The sequence below is a fragment of the Thalia democratica genome, chromosome 8 (genome assembly GCF_965202585.1).
Source record: "Thalia democratica chromosome 8, ktThaDemo2.hap1.1, whole genome shotgun sequence".
Classification (NCBI taxonomy): Eukaryota; Metazoa; Chordata; class Thaliacea; order Salpida; family Salpidae; genus Thalia; species Thalia democratica.
The window spans coordinates 27,496,612-27,511,375 of NC_139172.1; the positions used below are offsets into that span (position 1 = coordinate 27,496,612).

General features: G+C 35.5%; 2 protein-coding genes across 2 annotated transcripts in view; one reads left to right on the forward strand and one right to left on the reverse strand.

Annotated features, from left to right (window-relative positions):
- The window catches only part of LOC145843090 (sperm-associated antigen 17-like), a 50,957-nt gene that overhangs the window by 21,098 nt on the left and 15,095 nt on the right, over nucleotides 1–14,764 (forward strand). Inside the window, exons 19-22 of the mRNA XM_082950555.1 lie at nucleotides 1,677–1,970; nucleotides 6,666–6,812; nucleotides 7,178–7,431; nucleotides 8,290–8,419. Coding sequence (XP_082806681.1) covers nucleotides 1,677–1,970; nucleotides 6,666–6,812; nucleotides 7,178–7,431; nucleotides 8,290–8,419 — 825 coding nt within the window. The remainder of the gene's footprint in view (nucleotides 1–1,676; nucleotides 1,971–6,665; nucleotides 6,813–7,177; nucleotides 7,432–8,289; nucleotides 8,420–14,764) is intronic.
- On the reverse strand, nucleotides 10,471–13,660 carry LOC145843334 (uncharacterized). The gene is made up of 4 exons (XM_082950798.1): nucleotides 13,407–13,660; nucleotides 12,672–12,799; nucleotides 12,420–12,600; nucleotides 10,471–11,756 (listed from the first exon to the last, which is right to left on the reverse strand). Exons 1-4 carry the CDS (start codon nucleotides 13,548–13,550, stop codon nucleotides 11,145–11,147), a joined length of 1,065 nt encoding a protein of 354 aa, XP_082806924.1. The 5' UTR covers nucleotides 13,551–13,660; the 3' UTR covers nucleotides 10,471–11,144.

Consider the following 14,764-nt stretch of genomic DNA (forward strand, 5'->3'; position numbering starts at 1 on the left):
TGGCCAGATAAGAGAATATTCGTTATTCGAAACTGCTATTTTATTGCGCAAAAGTCGGGAGAACACGCATTCTCGGCGTGTCATTAGCTTCCACATCTCGCTTATTCATTATTCACAACAATGCACCTTGTAATAACTTCTCACGATTTTTCAAAAACACAAACTTTCGTGTTGGAGGTTTTCTTTCACAAACCTGTTTGTGCTTCTATGCCACGCCAAACTTGCCCCTTTGATTGAAAAGTTCCCGCTTTTATTTCGGCTCTCCCTCCACAGCCGGCTTGACCGGATTACAACGGCTGCAAAGCCCCGTGCATTCGGTGCGGCGGCTAATTAGTTTTTAATTCGCGGCGGTCCGATCCCATTAAGCGCTGAAGAATTTTATTGAATTTTTCAAAACTGGCATGTTAAGGTTTCGTGTTAGTTTTTTTTTTTTTGCAAACGACCGTTTAGAGCTGTTGTGTGCGCTAATTAGTTTTTTAAGTTTAAGAGAAAAAAGCATAATTTTGTAGCCTTGAGCGATGCTTGCTTTCTTTTTTGACACGTTAGAAGTGTCAGATTAAAATAACTGCTTTTCGACGTAATTTTATTACACATAATAAGGTTTCTAATTATAGCAATTACCGGCGCATGAAAAATCATAAAAGTTGTTTTACTTTCTACGGAAGCTCGATAAATTTTTAATCGAAATTTTTTCTCAAAAAGCCATCAATTATTAATCCGCGCATTAAAGCATCAGAAAGTAGAGATTACGCGCATAACCGTCGAAAGTTAATTTATATTTCACAGCCGCAAGTTCAAATCAATCAAAAAGCCAATTAAGCTTTTGCTTACACAACTCACGCTGAAACTTGAAAAAATTTCAAAGCTCGCACACATCAACAAGCAAGGGAATATTTCAAAGCGAGAATTTAGAATGCGAACCTTCCGGTTACGAACTCCCTCGAGATATAAAAGTGACCCGAGAGTCGGATTCTCACCGCTGAGTCACTGTTTTTTTCGTGCCATATGCCGCGATTTATCACGCCTCATGCTGGTAGCTTCTTGTCGACTTTCGGTTTTGGTGGCTTATATAAAACCTGTAACAGACTTTATATAAAACACATTGCTACTTTGTGTTGCTCACTGCTTGACTGATTCAATCAATTCCTCAGTCTGGTTGTCTTATGAAACATTTATCAATCCAAATGTTGTGCCATAATTTTTGATTTTATTACTGACATTTGTAAGCTTTAAAATTTGTAGATTTTCTCTAAGATTTGGTTAATTTTTTTATTATATGTATCAACCTAGTTAATAGAACAAGTTAAACTTATTTTCTGAATATATAATCAGAATTTATAATAAAAACACAATTAATAATTAAGCTTATACCAAGCAGTTGAACTTTTTGATTTTTATTCTGTTTTTACCCTAACAAATTGATACTTACTAATTTAAATATATTTCATTTTTTAAATAAAAAAAATGTTTTTAGTTTAAGCTGCCTTTCTTAATCAAAATAAAAGTAGCAACAAAATCTAGCAAAACATTCCTTTTAAAATGCTTACGCTTCTAAAATCTCCTTATCATTCTCAATTAATTCTCTATTTAAAATCAACAAGTCGCATGTAGGTAATTCGGTCGCAAACAAACCTGGCCGACTTCCAACTTCTCTCATCGATTTCCAACACAAACAGGTCGCACTCACGTCCGGGTGAAGGTGGCCAAGGACGGTCACGTGATCACGTGTCACGTGCTCGAGCCGACCGACCATGACGAGGAGGCGAAGCTGATGTCGCTGCTGCAGGAGTGCCAGGAGTTCGGGCGGGAAGGTGGTCAGGAGGAGCAGAAGCACCAGGACGGCCACCACCCGACCAAGACCAGCCACGACAACAAGCGCAAGAGCTCCCACCACAACGGCAGCCACGGCAACGGCGGGGGACACCACGTGGTCTGTTTCGACGACGAGAGCAAAAAAGCTTCGGAAGCCGGTGAGTTGGTTTTGGTGTATAAATTTTGATGTTGTAAAAATTCTGAATATTTTAAATCAAAACATTTGTTCATTTATATTCTTATTTATCATAAAATGCTTAATATAAGGTTAAATAATATTGATATTAATGTATTAAAACAGTCTTAATGCATTTTTTTATATGTGTACAATCTTTGTATCAAAAAGTGTATGTTTGTTTATTCATTTTAACTATTGAGTTGTAAAATAGTCTGCGAACTTTGGTATTATTAAACATAATCTAAAGATGAAAAAAAAAATTGCAAGCACGAATATTAAACTTAAATCATTTAACCTTTCTTATCTGAAACAATTTTACAAACTTTAAACACGATAAAAAACCGAGTACTGAGAGTAACTTTTCTAGATATTCTTTGCAAAAAAGATAAAATCAGGCTTTTCGCCACCAGGCCAGCTTTTTTGCTATCGAGAAAATCGGCAATAAATATGAAATTGCATCGTTTGATAGATGACTTGCTATCTGTGCTGCCTTTTGAACTGCGCAAAGTGGCCGTGAAAATCACCCCGAGGAAACGAGTTTGCATTAGCCTCGGTTGAAAAATGTTTGAAAAAATTTTACAATGTGAAATTGTAGCCGCGTTTTGGCGATGCGCAGGTTGATAAGAAAGTTTGTTGGGAAAGTTCGAACCGTAGCACATGTATTCGCTCATCCGATTAAAGTTTGCTTCTAATTGATGTTGATCGCATCGACGTTTAACTTTTTGGTAGCTCTGATTGAGATTATTAACTTTTTTTGTGCTCTTTTGTACGCATGTGTACCTAATTTGATTGGGAGTTTAAATATTTTTTTTTTCTTTACACAAAGAACTTTAGGCAAAAAGAAAAGGTAGCAATAAGTTCGAATTTAGGTTACGTAAAAAATCTGATTGATTTATTCAATAGTATTGATTATAATGTCAAGGCGTAAAAACAGTGAAACACAAGCCGCATAAGAAAATTTGTTGTATAAGTGAACTTTAGAAATATTTCCAAGGCGAGCCTACGTTCAAATGCTAAAAAACAAGTGAAAATACGTAATTTTGTTCAAAAAACAAAAAATCACGTTTGTTTTGACGAGCTTCTTCATTTGTTGTCGAAAAAACTGAAACAACGTTTCGAAAGTCTTTGCTTATTTTTTCTTGCATATACGTTGCGCAGTAGTTTCTAGTAAAAACATTGGTTTCTACTCATCAAGTTTCATCTTTCCCTAGACCAGCCGTGAATTATTGATGGGATTGTTCGAGGATTACCAAAGAGGCATTCTTCAGTCTTCAATGTCATTACGGACCTGTTCGAGTGACAAGAGCTGACCGTTGAAGACACGAAAGGCCGCTTCAATCGCGCTACATCACTGCGCCACTCACGAAAAAATCAATCTCGAACTTAACCCCTTTCTGCGCGCGGCAATTAGCCCGCGAAATCGGCAGCTTCTGAGCTGGCGCGATGACAATTCGGCAGATTATCGATTCTCGGCTCCTTCTTATTTGTTCTCAAATATCGGACAAATTGATCCGCGCGATTTTGCGCAAGTGGAGCGTTTTGCCTATCAATTATTAAACTTGATCGTTTCGCGCGCTTTAAAAGAACCGAGCTTTCGGTCTTGAACTTTCAGCTTCATCGGCTGTTTTTGCGCTTCTTAAATGCCTATTTTGTAATTGATCGCTAAACTTTGGCGGCGAGAATTTTCTGGAAGTTCAGATATTCGTGAGAGGTACTGCGTGTTTTATTGCATTGTTGTTTAGCTGGTTCAAAGTTTATTCGGGTTCTAATGTAAGTTGTTGTGATGCATATATAAGCTACAAAAACGAAAACAAAAAAGTTAAACTTAAATCTTCAAGTACACTTTAAATGGGTTTTTTAATTACTTTAGCGTAAGTGTTTTTATACTGACGTCAGACAACACAAAAACGCATTTAGCTGCCGACTGCTATCAGAAAGTGACCTTCGCTATCAAGCAACGTACTTGAGAAAATTGCTTTAAAAAGCAAAAGACAACTGGCAACTTGCTATCGAAGCAAGAGTTTGATAAGCAAATTCATTCGATGGCAAAAAGCGAGCCTTTTAACTGTTGGTTACTTGACTGTTTGTTGGCTTCCTTGTTTGCATTAAGTAATTACCACACAGCGAAGAAAAGTGTAGTGATGGCTATTGGCCTGCGCAAACAATCACCTAAATAAGCTTGTAAATCACAAATGTTTATTGTGAGCACTCTGTAAGGGTTGCTAAACACAATAGAAGCGAAATTTTCAATAAAGACTTTTTTGTTGTGTCGAATTGAAAGTCGTACTGAGAATGTTTTCAATTTTGACCGTGCAGTTTTTGTTTGTTTCAAAAGCAATCAAGAATCCTCACCAGCTTGCAAACGTTTGAACAGAACAATTTCTTTTCTCATACTCGATTTTGTTTGTTATCATTCCCCTTCACGTTTTAACCTCAAAACAAACCCTTAACTAATGGACGCTTTAAAAAAGGTTTGCTTGCCTTGTTTTGAGAAAAACACTGTAAACAAGCATCTATTAATTACTTCAAAGCAAATCCAAACTGAATTAGAAGTTTGCGAGCCAAGCTAATTACAAATGCATTTTTATTACTTTCAAGCTGGGTTTCGCACAAGTGCTGACATGGCGTGCAACTCATCAATGTGTAAGTGATATTAATAATTTGTTTCTGACTTGCTTGTAACTTTATATTCTCATACTTCAAAGAAAAATTTCTCTAAAGGTATGAACGTGAAAGAGTAATTTTATCTTTTGGTTCGATTAAGTACAACACTCTCTACTAATTTTTAACTGTCAAATCTCTGACTTACGAAAATGTATTTATAAAACTGCAATAAATCATTTAAACAGAACTTCAACATATCATAAGATTAGCTTAATAGTTAATAAAAGTATTTTTCTTAAATTTTTTAATTTGAATTCAACTAAATTGAGAAAAAAATATTTTTTTTACTACTTTTTTTAGGTTTTTATTTAATTTACATAGAATAAAAATTTAAACTAATAAGTTTTTGAAATTATTATCAAAATAGAGAAAAAAATAAATTGCTTTACTACTTTTTTTAGATTTTTATTTAAATTACATATAATAAAAAAACAAATAAGTTTTTGAAATTATGAACAAAAAAAAAGTTTAATAAAAATATCGTGCTCTTAATAATTTATTCAAAAATTTTTTTTTGGAATTTTTCTATAGAAGCAAACTACTAGAAAAAACCAAAAAGAAAATTTTCAAAGCTTAACTCGATTTTCTAAACACTGCGAGATCGGCTTTCGGCCACAAGCGATCAAAATAAGAGATGAAATGCAGATGACGATTTCACGGTGGCCGCTTCTTTCTATTCGAGGCGAACATTAAAAAGTTATTACGAAGCCATCAGTAAGTCGTTAGAAGCACAAACCTGCTCTGTACAGTCTCGAACGCAATCAGAAATAAATTATTTTCTTTTCTTTTGACAGCCGGTGATGCTTTCTAAAACAAGAAATTAAAATTGATATTTTGGGCAGAACAAATGCGAGTGAATGACGCTTGTTCTTTATAAAAGGTTAAGAGAAAACTGATTTGGCTTGTTTTATATTTGACAATATCGCAATATTAATCATTTTATTAGCTAAAAGGCAAAACAAGAATACTCTGCTCTAAATACGCATATTCGGAGCAAACACGGTTTTCGTTATGGATCTAGGTTAAAACCATTTACGAATTCAGCGCATTTGTTGTCAAAAAGCAAGAAAGAAGTAGATTAAAAATCGATATTTGCGAGTAATTCTTGCTTTTACGGCAGTGCGATTGATTGCAACCCGGAGTAGTGCATGTTCGCTTTTCCCCGAGGAATATTTCCATACAACTCGTTTAATTTGAATTCTACATTTGTTTAAAGGGAAATGCTTATTTTTATTACAAAGAACTAATATTGAAATATATTACAAAGAAATTAAATACAAAGAACTTGAAGTATAGTATTACAAAGAACAAAGCTAACTTAATAAGCATGTAACGGACATACTTAAGTTTGTATTAAATTAAAATTAAACTTGTACTTTTTCATGTTACTGTTTTTAATAAAAATCATTATTTTTGAAAACAAATTAATTTTTTACATCCGTTCTAAACTTGGCATTGGTTTAATATTGTTTATGAGTTTTATTTTTACAATACCTGTGTTCAAAGTTGTGTATCAAAATTAAAAGCTATTTAGTTTATATGAACTAACAAAAACAAGTAAGAATTAACCAAATAAAACAATTTTAAAAGTTTATAGCCGTGTGTTTATTGACTTGAAAGTTACAAGCTGTGAAAAATTTAACAATTTTTTAAATATCTCAGTGTTTTTTAGCATACTAAATGTTTAAATTACAATGAGTATAAGTAACCACAAATAATAGTAATTAAGCTGTAAACTCAACAAACTACAACTGTTAGCTAAAAATTATACTTGTTTGAAAAACCTTTATTTTAATTTTTGATCTTTAGTATTCCTACAACACTTTTAGCTATATAATACAAAATACAAGGTTGTTTTCCAGTTTAAATCTTTAAGAATAACTGATAAAATAGTAGCAATATATCTTTTTAAATTTTGTTGGTAGATTTCTGAAGCTTTGTTTTAACACCAAGCAAGTTGATACATTCCGCTTTTACAACTATCATGCAAAGTTTGACTTGTTATTTCCAGGCAAGCATTCAGTTGAAAAGTCGTTACAGCAGCAGATCGAGATGGAGAATTGTCACTCGCAGTTCGGTTCGACTTGCGCCGTGTTTTGCGACAACATGGTGCTTTCGTACAGCTTGCACGGAGAAACCGGCTACAACCCCAACGCTGGTGAGTTTTTATTAACAAAGCATAACATTTTTTTGAAACAATAAAGTTTAAAACATTTGATTTTTCAAGCCTACACTTTTTATAAATTAAATACCTTCTTAGCAGATTAAGATCCCCAACGCTGGTTAGTTGCTTGTTAACAAAAAACATGATAAAATATTGAAAACATAGATTTATATCTTAGCAAACCAACTTAATAACTTTAGTTGTGCTATATTTTTTAAAGATTTTTTCATAAGTCGTATTGTTTTTGATATCTTGAAAGTTTTAATCAGCATTTTATTTTTACGACTACTTTTAAATTTAAGACATACTTCGAACTTTTTCCTAATTTTTTGCTTTCTTCCAACAAATTCTCGCAACAGACAAGCTGAAGAACGAGATCGGCAAGATACTGGAGAAGGCCGAGGTGGCCGTGGAGCAGCTGTCCAAACCTTCGGTGGCCCCCGCGGACGTCCAAGCCGCCCCGACCGCCGCCACCAGCCAGGCCGCCAAGAAGGGCAAGAAGGCCAAGGACTCGTCGCCGGCGGGCCGAAAGAGCCCCAAGGACAAGCGGAGGAGCAAGGGCGTGGTCCAGGACTCGAAGACGGACGTGGCGCAGGCGCAGGAGGAAGCTCAGGTGAGCGAAACTTGTGTTGTGACGTCACAAACGCGATTAGAGAGTCGAAAGGCGATTGTGACGCAACAGCAGGCGCGCGCGGGTGCTGATTGACGCGTTTTGATTGGTGTTGCGATTATTTCGGTGCTGTGACGGTTGTGGTGTTGATTTATGGAATCGGCGCGTGTTGTGCGGTTTGGTGTTTTGTTAATTAGCAAAGTGATTTGTAATGTTTAATTCGGGATTTGCAAGTTTCGTTTACGTTGTTAACCGTGTACAAGCTGTTTTTATATATGTTTTTAAATTTGTTAAGTTTGAATAACTTTCAATTTACACAAGTTTTTTTTTAACGCTTTATGTATAACTAAAATTTTGAGAACTACTATAAAAATCCTATATTTATGATATTTTATAAAATTTATCTCACGTTGAATAAACGCAGTCAATAAATAAAGTGAGAGTGAAATTCTATACAAATTTTATCTCTAAAAGCATTTAGAATTTTACAATACAAAATATAGTGTTCAAAAGACAATAAATCAAGCCAGTTCAATAAAACTGCGCACAGAAATTGTTTACTTTGAAAATTTCTTGGCAAATTTCTTGTCTGCCACCTGTTTTGAATGAGGGCAATAAATTTATGCGCGGATAATGTCTCTCATTATTAATTTATTCTCTCAATGGCGTCTTTCGCCCTTTTAAAGCTCAATGGAAAAACTGAAAGAGAAAAACGGTTTCAATTCATCTCAACTTAGCCGCAAAATATTTCAAAATATAAATAAAAATTGGCGTGAAACTAGCTTCTTTATTTTGCACGTATTTTTTATTTTTCTCAATATCTACGATATTGTGTAATGTACATAATTTATTTACTTTCAGGTAAAAGAAGAAGTTCAGCCGCAGAACTGTAACCACCACCAGAAGAGCGACACCCAACGGCAGCCCCAGCTCTACGTTTCCTGCCCCAACGGCCTCACCCTCTGCTATAACGCAAACACCAGCAAAAACGGTTTGTGACGTCATAATGTAAATACGCTTGCTGATGTCCGTTACGCTCAAGCACACTCGGTTTCCATAGCGACGCCGGTTTTCATGGGTTTAGGGCGGTTTGGGGCGGCCATTAATCGGATGACAATGTCACTGACGAACCGAACAGCCGCTGATCCGATCAAATTAATTCAATTTTTCACTCACAAAACGCATCGCTGTTGCACGCTTTGGGTGTTTGTAAATGTTTTACTCATTTTGCTATTCGGCTTAAAATCAACATTTGATTCTCTTTTTTCTGACTTTTGTTTGCAAGCTGATTTTTCCTCGTTTCCCTGCCTAATTCAATGTTTCACCTTTCGCGTAATTGAATTTGACTCGCGCTAATGCCAATTTTCCCCTTTGCGCACGAAAATGTTGCCACTTGCGTAACGAGCTTTGATTAATACAAACGACGAAGCAGGCCTCTTAATCCAGGCAAATTGCCTTCTTGATTTGCAAACCAGCTTGCTCGAAAATAAGAGAGAGCAAGTTTTTTGCCCATTGTGTATTATTGTATTGTGTTTCGTGCCTTTTCAAATTATTTAAAGTTTTTTTTTTAAGTTTAAAGATTTGGTGCTTTCAGCTTTTGAAAAGCAAACTTGTAGCTGTTTAAGTCTGTAACGACGGTTTTATCTGTTTAAAGTTACAACACAACTTAAGGTTAAGAGTAATTTAACCTATAAATTGGTTTGTCACTAGTCTAATTACGAGCTTAAATCGAAAACAAAAACCTGGCTGTTTGATATATTACACATGTCAGCAAACGTTTATTTTCTCTATTCTAGAAACTAAAAAAAAGAGCTAATTTAAACGGGGTTTTTTATTAATAAGCTGTTGTTTGTTTATGCCCGTGTTTCCAGGAGATTTTCCTCTGTAAGTTAACTCAAGTTCGGCTTATTTTCTGCCGTGTGGGATACTTTCTCATAAGCCGCATGAGAAAAACTTGTTTTGCATGAACAAAGCCGCTTAGCTGTTTTCAACAACAAGCCTCTGCTCGAATCGAGCGCCCGTCTAATTATGTATTGCTTGCAATCACTTGCGCCAGTTCATTATCTAGTCAGCCGCATCGATTGATTGCTCAGTGTGACGTCACAGTTATCGCCATATTGGAAAGCTTATCTGCTGCTAATCACATTTCGCATTCCGTGATAGCTGAGATACTGAACACATCACAGTGTGTTGTTGTTATGGGGCTTCTTATGAAAGTCATGCTTGTTAATTATGCATAAGAAGCTTTCTTATTTTGTCTAAAAAGAATTAAGAAGTATTCCGCTACAAGCTTTGATTTTAACTTAATAAAAAATGATAAAATCTGTATTGATTAGTTTTGCAACTGTACGCAAAAAAAAAGATTAACTTTTAAGCTCAATGCTTTGGTGTAGTGTATTACGCTCAGTAATTGACATTTTAATATTTTTTTTAATCCGATTAGTTTTATGTGGTGTTTCTTGGAAAACTTGTAAAAATATTTTCTTAAAAGCGAAAGTCAAAAACCACAAGAAACTGTGTTGTTGTTGTTGGAAGGTCGCAAAAAAAAAAGTTGAGCTAAAAAAAGAGGTTCAACGGAAGCGCGGAAATAGAATTTTTTTTTTAGAAGATTGAAAGGTCGACGACTTCGCGTTTGTTATGACAAAATAAAGCGGGCGAGCGCGTGTTGTTTGAAACAGAATGTCTTGAAAAACCAACAGTTGATTTAAAGCCGTGTTCTTGCTTTCTGTGCGCTTGTATGTTGTGTTTGAAAAGCAAGTCGTGCAAAGGGAAGAGAGAGAGTTTCGAGCGAATTTTCTGCTTTCAACTTCGTTGCTGACAAAATTTGAAAAAATTAAAGCTGAAAAGGGGTTCTGCCGAGCCAACAAAAACAAACGTCGTTACTGGTGGTCTCGTTAGCAACGGGTTATTTGCGCAGGCCGCACACTTAACTACTTCACCCTACAACAAAAAAAAACCATTGCTACTTTCTCTTGCAAAGCTGCTAGTGCTACTACTTATGTTGTTAATTACAAAAACCAAGAGTCGTTGACAAGCTACTTGTTCTTTTTTTATTTTTTGTTCTCAATGTCAGAGAGCGCAATTAAAAAACGGTTTCCTTTGAGGAAAGAAAAGTAAAGTGCACAAAAGAAAACGAAATGTCACTAAAAATGTAAAAAATAAAATAGGCAATAAAAAATAAACAGTAACAATATACCTTCATAGAAACAATACCTTTCAAACTTTTATTGATTTAATTTATTAGTTTTGTAGAAGTGTTTTTTTTGTTGTAAATGAAAAATTTCACACAGATGCTATGTAAAATAAAAAATAAAAAAAACTACAAAAACTATAATTCGTGTGAACGTAAATCGCAGACCAAAGTTTTAATAGCATAAATATTTACTGTCAATAGAAACAATGAAAATAAAACAAATCGCTACAAAATTTCTTGGCTTCAAAAAAAATCAAACTGTCACGTTTGATTTTAGCTACATAAAAAAAATCACGTTTTGCTAATCGGTTGATCAAAAATTCTATTCAAATTGATTGGGGTGAGTGCGAAGCTGCCAACAAAGCATGTCGAGATTAAATTCCATCGAAATAAATAAAATTGATTTATAAAATGTAAAAATGGAAACTCTTTCGACTTTTTTTTTTGAGTGTATGGATTAAAAGAAATTAAAAATAAATAAAATAGCAGTGATTGAGTCTTTTTAAAAATAAAATTATTTCGATCATAACAAACATTTAAACACAAACGACAAAATTGTTAAATTCGCCAATGAGAGGCTCGAAAAATGTCTCGTCGACGACGAACCCTTGTACTCCTGGTTGATGGAGTCCATCTGGCTTCCGGGAATACCCGTCACTTCCTCGACCTGCCTCCTCTCGACCGCCGTCGTTTCCACGGCGACGTCCAACAGCGGCGGGGTCCGCGGGGGCTCGCACCTCACGCCCCTTTCCAGCACCTGCTTCTTGTGCTGCGACTGGATTGGGTGCTGCTTGCGGTGCCGGTCAGTGCATTTCGGCTCGTCGAAGGTGATTCCCCTCTCCAGTCCCACCACGCGCCACTCCTTGCGCAGGAGGGGGTCCAGCAGGCAAAGGTCGGTGATGCCGCAGCTGAAGCGGTTGTTGGCGACGAAGACGGTCTGGAGGCGGGGAAGTCCGGCGAGGGGGTTCCCGTCCAACTGCAGGATGCGGTTGTCGCTGAGGTCCAACGTTCTCAGCTGCTTCATCTCGGCGAACACGTGTTCGTTGCGCACCTGCCTCAAGTGGTTGCCCCTCAGGTACAGCTTCTTCAGCGTGGCGAAGAACGGCGCCAGCACCCTCAGGTCCAACGTTTGCAGCTGAAAAAAATTTAACCATTAAGACAAACAGTAAAATTCTAATGGATTTTTTAAAACGCGCTAGTTACGTCATAATATGTCATAACGGCACCCGCCGAAACGTCGCCCCTGCCTCATGAATATTTAAAACGCCCTTTGCAAAAGTCTCACGCAGGCTTGACATCGTTCACCTGGCTCGAATATTCACGGCTTGCAGATTCTTGCGCCCTTTTTAAAAGCGAGTGATTATTGATTGGAGCGCGCAATTCACCCGCCACTCACAGTAAACTCGATTAAAAGCAACAGACTTCACAGCAAAGACGTTTCTCGGTTAAAATGAAAAAAAAAAACAGAAACTTTTCGACGTTGTTCGCAAAAAAAAACATATTTACATACATTTGTGATGAAATGTCGGAATCTGCCGATATATTGCCTCGGGCCGCAAACCAATTGAAATGGCCAGCAGATGAAAGCGGCCGTCGTGAGTCATTTGAGGCAATTTCGCTGCCACCACTTATTTCTAGGAAGCGATATCTTTTATCAAAGCAATAACGTATAAGTTATATTATACTGAACATAAACGCTTTAAACTTTTTTATCGCGTGAGTTTTGTACTTTTCACCTATATACTGCTTGATTTAAAAGCACTTTGAAAAGCACCTTTTTATTGCTTGAAGTTCTCACCTTGTTGTTGTTGAAGTTGAGCGTGTGCAGCCGGGACAGTCCCTTGAAGGTGTCCTTGTGCAGGTGGTGGACCAGGTTGTTCTTCAGGTGCAGCTCTTCCAACTTGTACAGGCCCTTGAAGGCTTCCGGCTCCAGCTTGTATATTCGGTTGTCGCTCAGGTACATTCTGGTGGCGTGCGAGCTGCAAGCAAACAATAAATTTAGAATGTTTTTCGATTAAGGGGGATTTGTTTTTTTTAATCTGAAACTCACTATCCGTTTTCGTAGAAGGCCTCCGTTTTTATTTCCGTCAGAAAGTTGCCTTTGAAGTTGAACGATTCGAAGCGGGAGTTGTACGGAAAACTGGTCGTTTTAGTGATGTTTTTCTCGTAACATCTTACCTGTAATTAATAAAAATTGTTATAGTTTTTGTAATGTAATACATAAAAGCGCACAAACATATAAAACTGTTAGACAAATTTAACTTTATTTCAATCTGTATAGTATAGACTAAATAGCTGATTATATTGTAACTTTTACTAAACAAAAATGCCCAAATTTAAACATTGTGAAAGTTACACAAATTAAGTAAAATCCATGATAATTAGTTTTACATTTATAAACTAAAAAAATAAAGTTTAAGTTTTCAAGAAATCACATGTTTATATTCAATAAGATATTGAAATAAAAGTAAATGTCAGCAACAAAGTTTAAGCAGTTCAACAAACACTTGTTTAGAAAAATAATCACGTTTGTCAAACAAATTGGCGTGGCTTCAAGACACCCGCAAACAAAACTTTGTCACACATTTATCTATTTTTTGTTTGCAAAGCGATTGCTTTCCGAAACTGAAACTAATTACCAAAAGTTAAAAAAGCTCATAAACAAAAATCGTCAAGCAAAATTTTCAAGTCTAAGCCATAATTTTTTCTCATGACCTGTATGAAATCACTTAGAAAATCGCTAAAAATTATCATTTATTCAAAAAGTAAATCTGCAAACAACCACCTCTGAAAAATGCGTGCTGTCGTAACAAAGGCAGGGGCAGCTTTCCGCTCCGCAAAAATCCGAACAATCAATTTCCCGCGACAAACCGTCGTCTGCCATCCACAGAATGAAGGAGAAGTAACAAACTGCCTCTAATTTCCACATTCCGTCAAGTGTGACTGCCACTTACGCAAAAGTGAATTAAACAAAGCTGATGCGATACTAACTAAAGTTTGAAACTGTCTTATCTCTCTAAAGCTGCTTCTGATTTAAAGCAACCAGCCGAATGAAATGCTCAATACAGAAAAGCTGTGTTGAAAAAAAATGAGAGAGGGTGAACTTTTTTATTTTTTTTTCGAGAGAACCATGACGTGTTGTTGTCTCGGTCGAAGCGATTTGTGAGCTCTCTGTAGTTTTCATTTCTGACCGTTTATTTTTGCTGCTATTTCGATTGACAGGCATACATTTCAAACGAACCGTTTCCTACCGAGGCACCTGCGATGTTTGAATGTTGGTGAAGCGTTCACCGTCAACTTTAAGTAAAAAACTCATTCAAGAGCGCAGTTGCGAATCATTAGTTGTATTAGCACAATTAGATTTTTATGTAAACAAAGAATCTATCTTAAGACTGACGGTTATAAAAAAGACTATAAAACGTCGATTAAGCCGGACTGTAAAACGACGTTTTCCTATAAATCGTATGTTTTTAATGCAGGCCTTAAAATAAACGGCAGCTAAATGTTGAATGCAAACTTTATTCACAAGGTATTTTACTGACAGTTTATTTCGTTGACGAAATTTTTCCAGACTTCGTGCATTGTTCTCTTTTTATGGCCTTTCGATTAAATTGTAAATTTTTTTAATTTTTTAATATATTTGAAATTTTATATCATTTTATGCTTATAACAAAAAACTATTAAGTAGCAAAGAACTTAAAATCTTAAAAAATAATAAAATAATGCATTTTTTTAAAACACATAACAACATTTGGTTTTGTTATTTTTTTCATATCTGTTTAAAACAATATAACAATTGATTAATTTCAATAAAACTTCTACAAAATTGTAATTATCAATTTTAAAACTGTTTACTTAATTTACTTTGCCAAATTTTTACAATTTGCATCGAAAAATAAATTTATTTAATTGATTAAAAGTTTTTCATAAACTAGAATTTGTATGAAAATTTAAATTTTACAAATTTATAATTAAACATCCTGTTAAGTAATTGGGTTAAAGTTTTGATTCAGCAAGCTTCAAAGGCCGCACTTGACTTTAACTTCTATTCTTAATACGCGAGCCACTTAAAAACAATTTAAAATTAATGAGCAACACGCAAGTTTATTGCGAGCAATTAAAATCTGGCTGATTATATGAAAA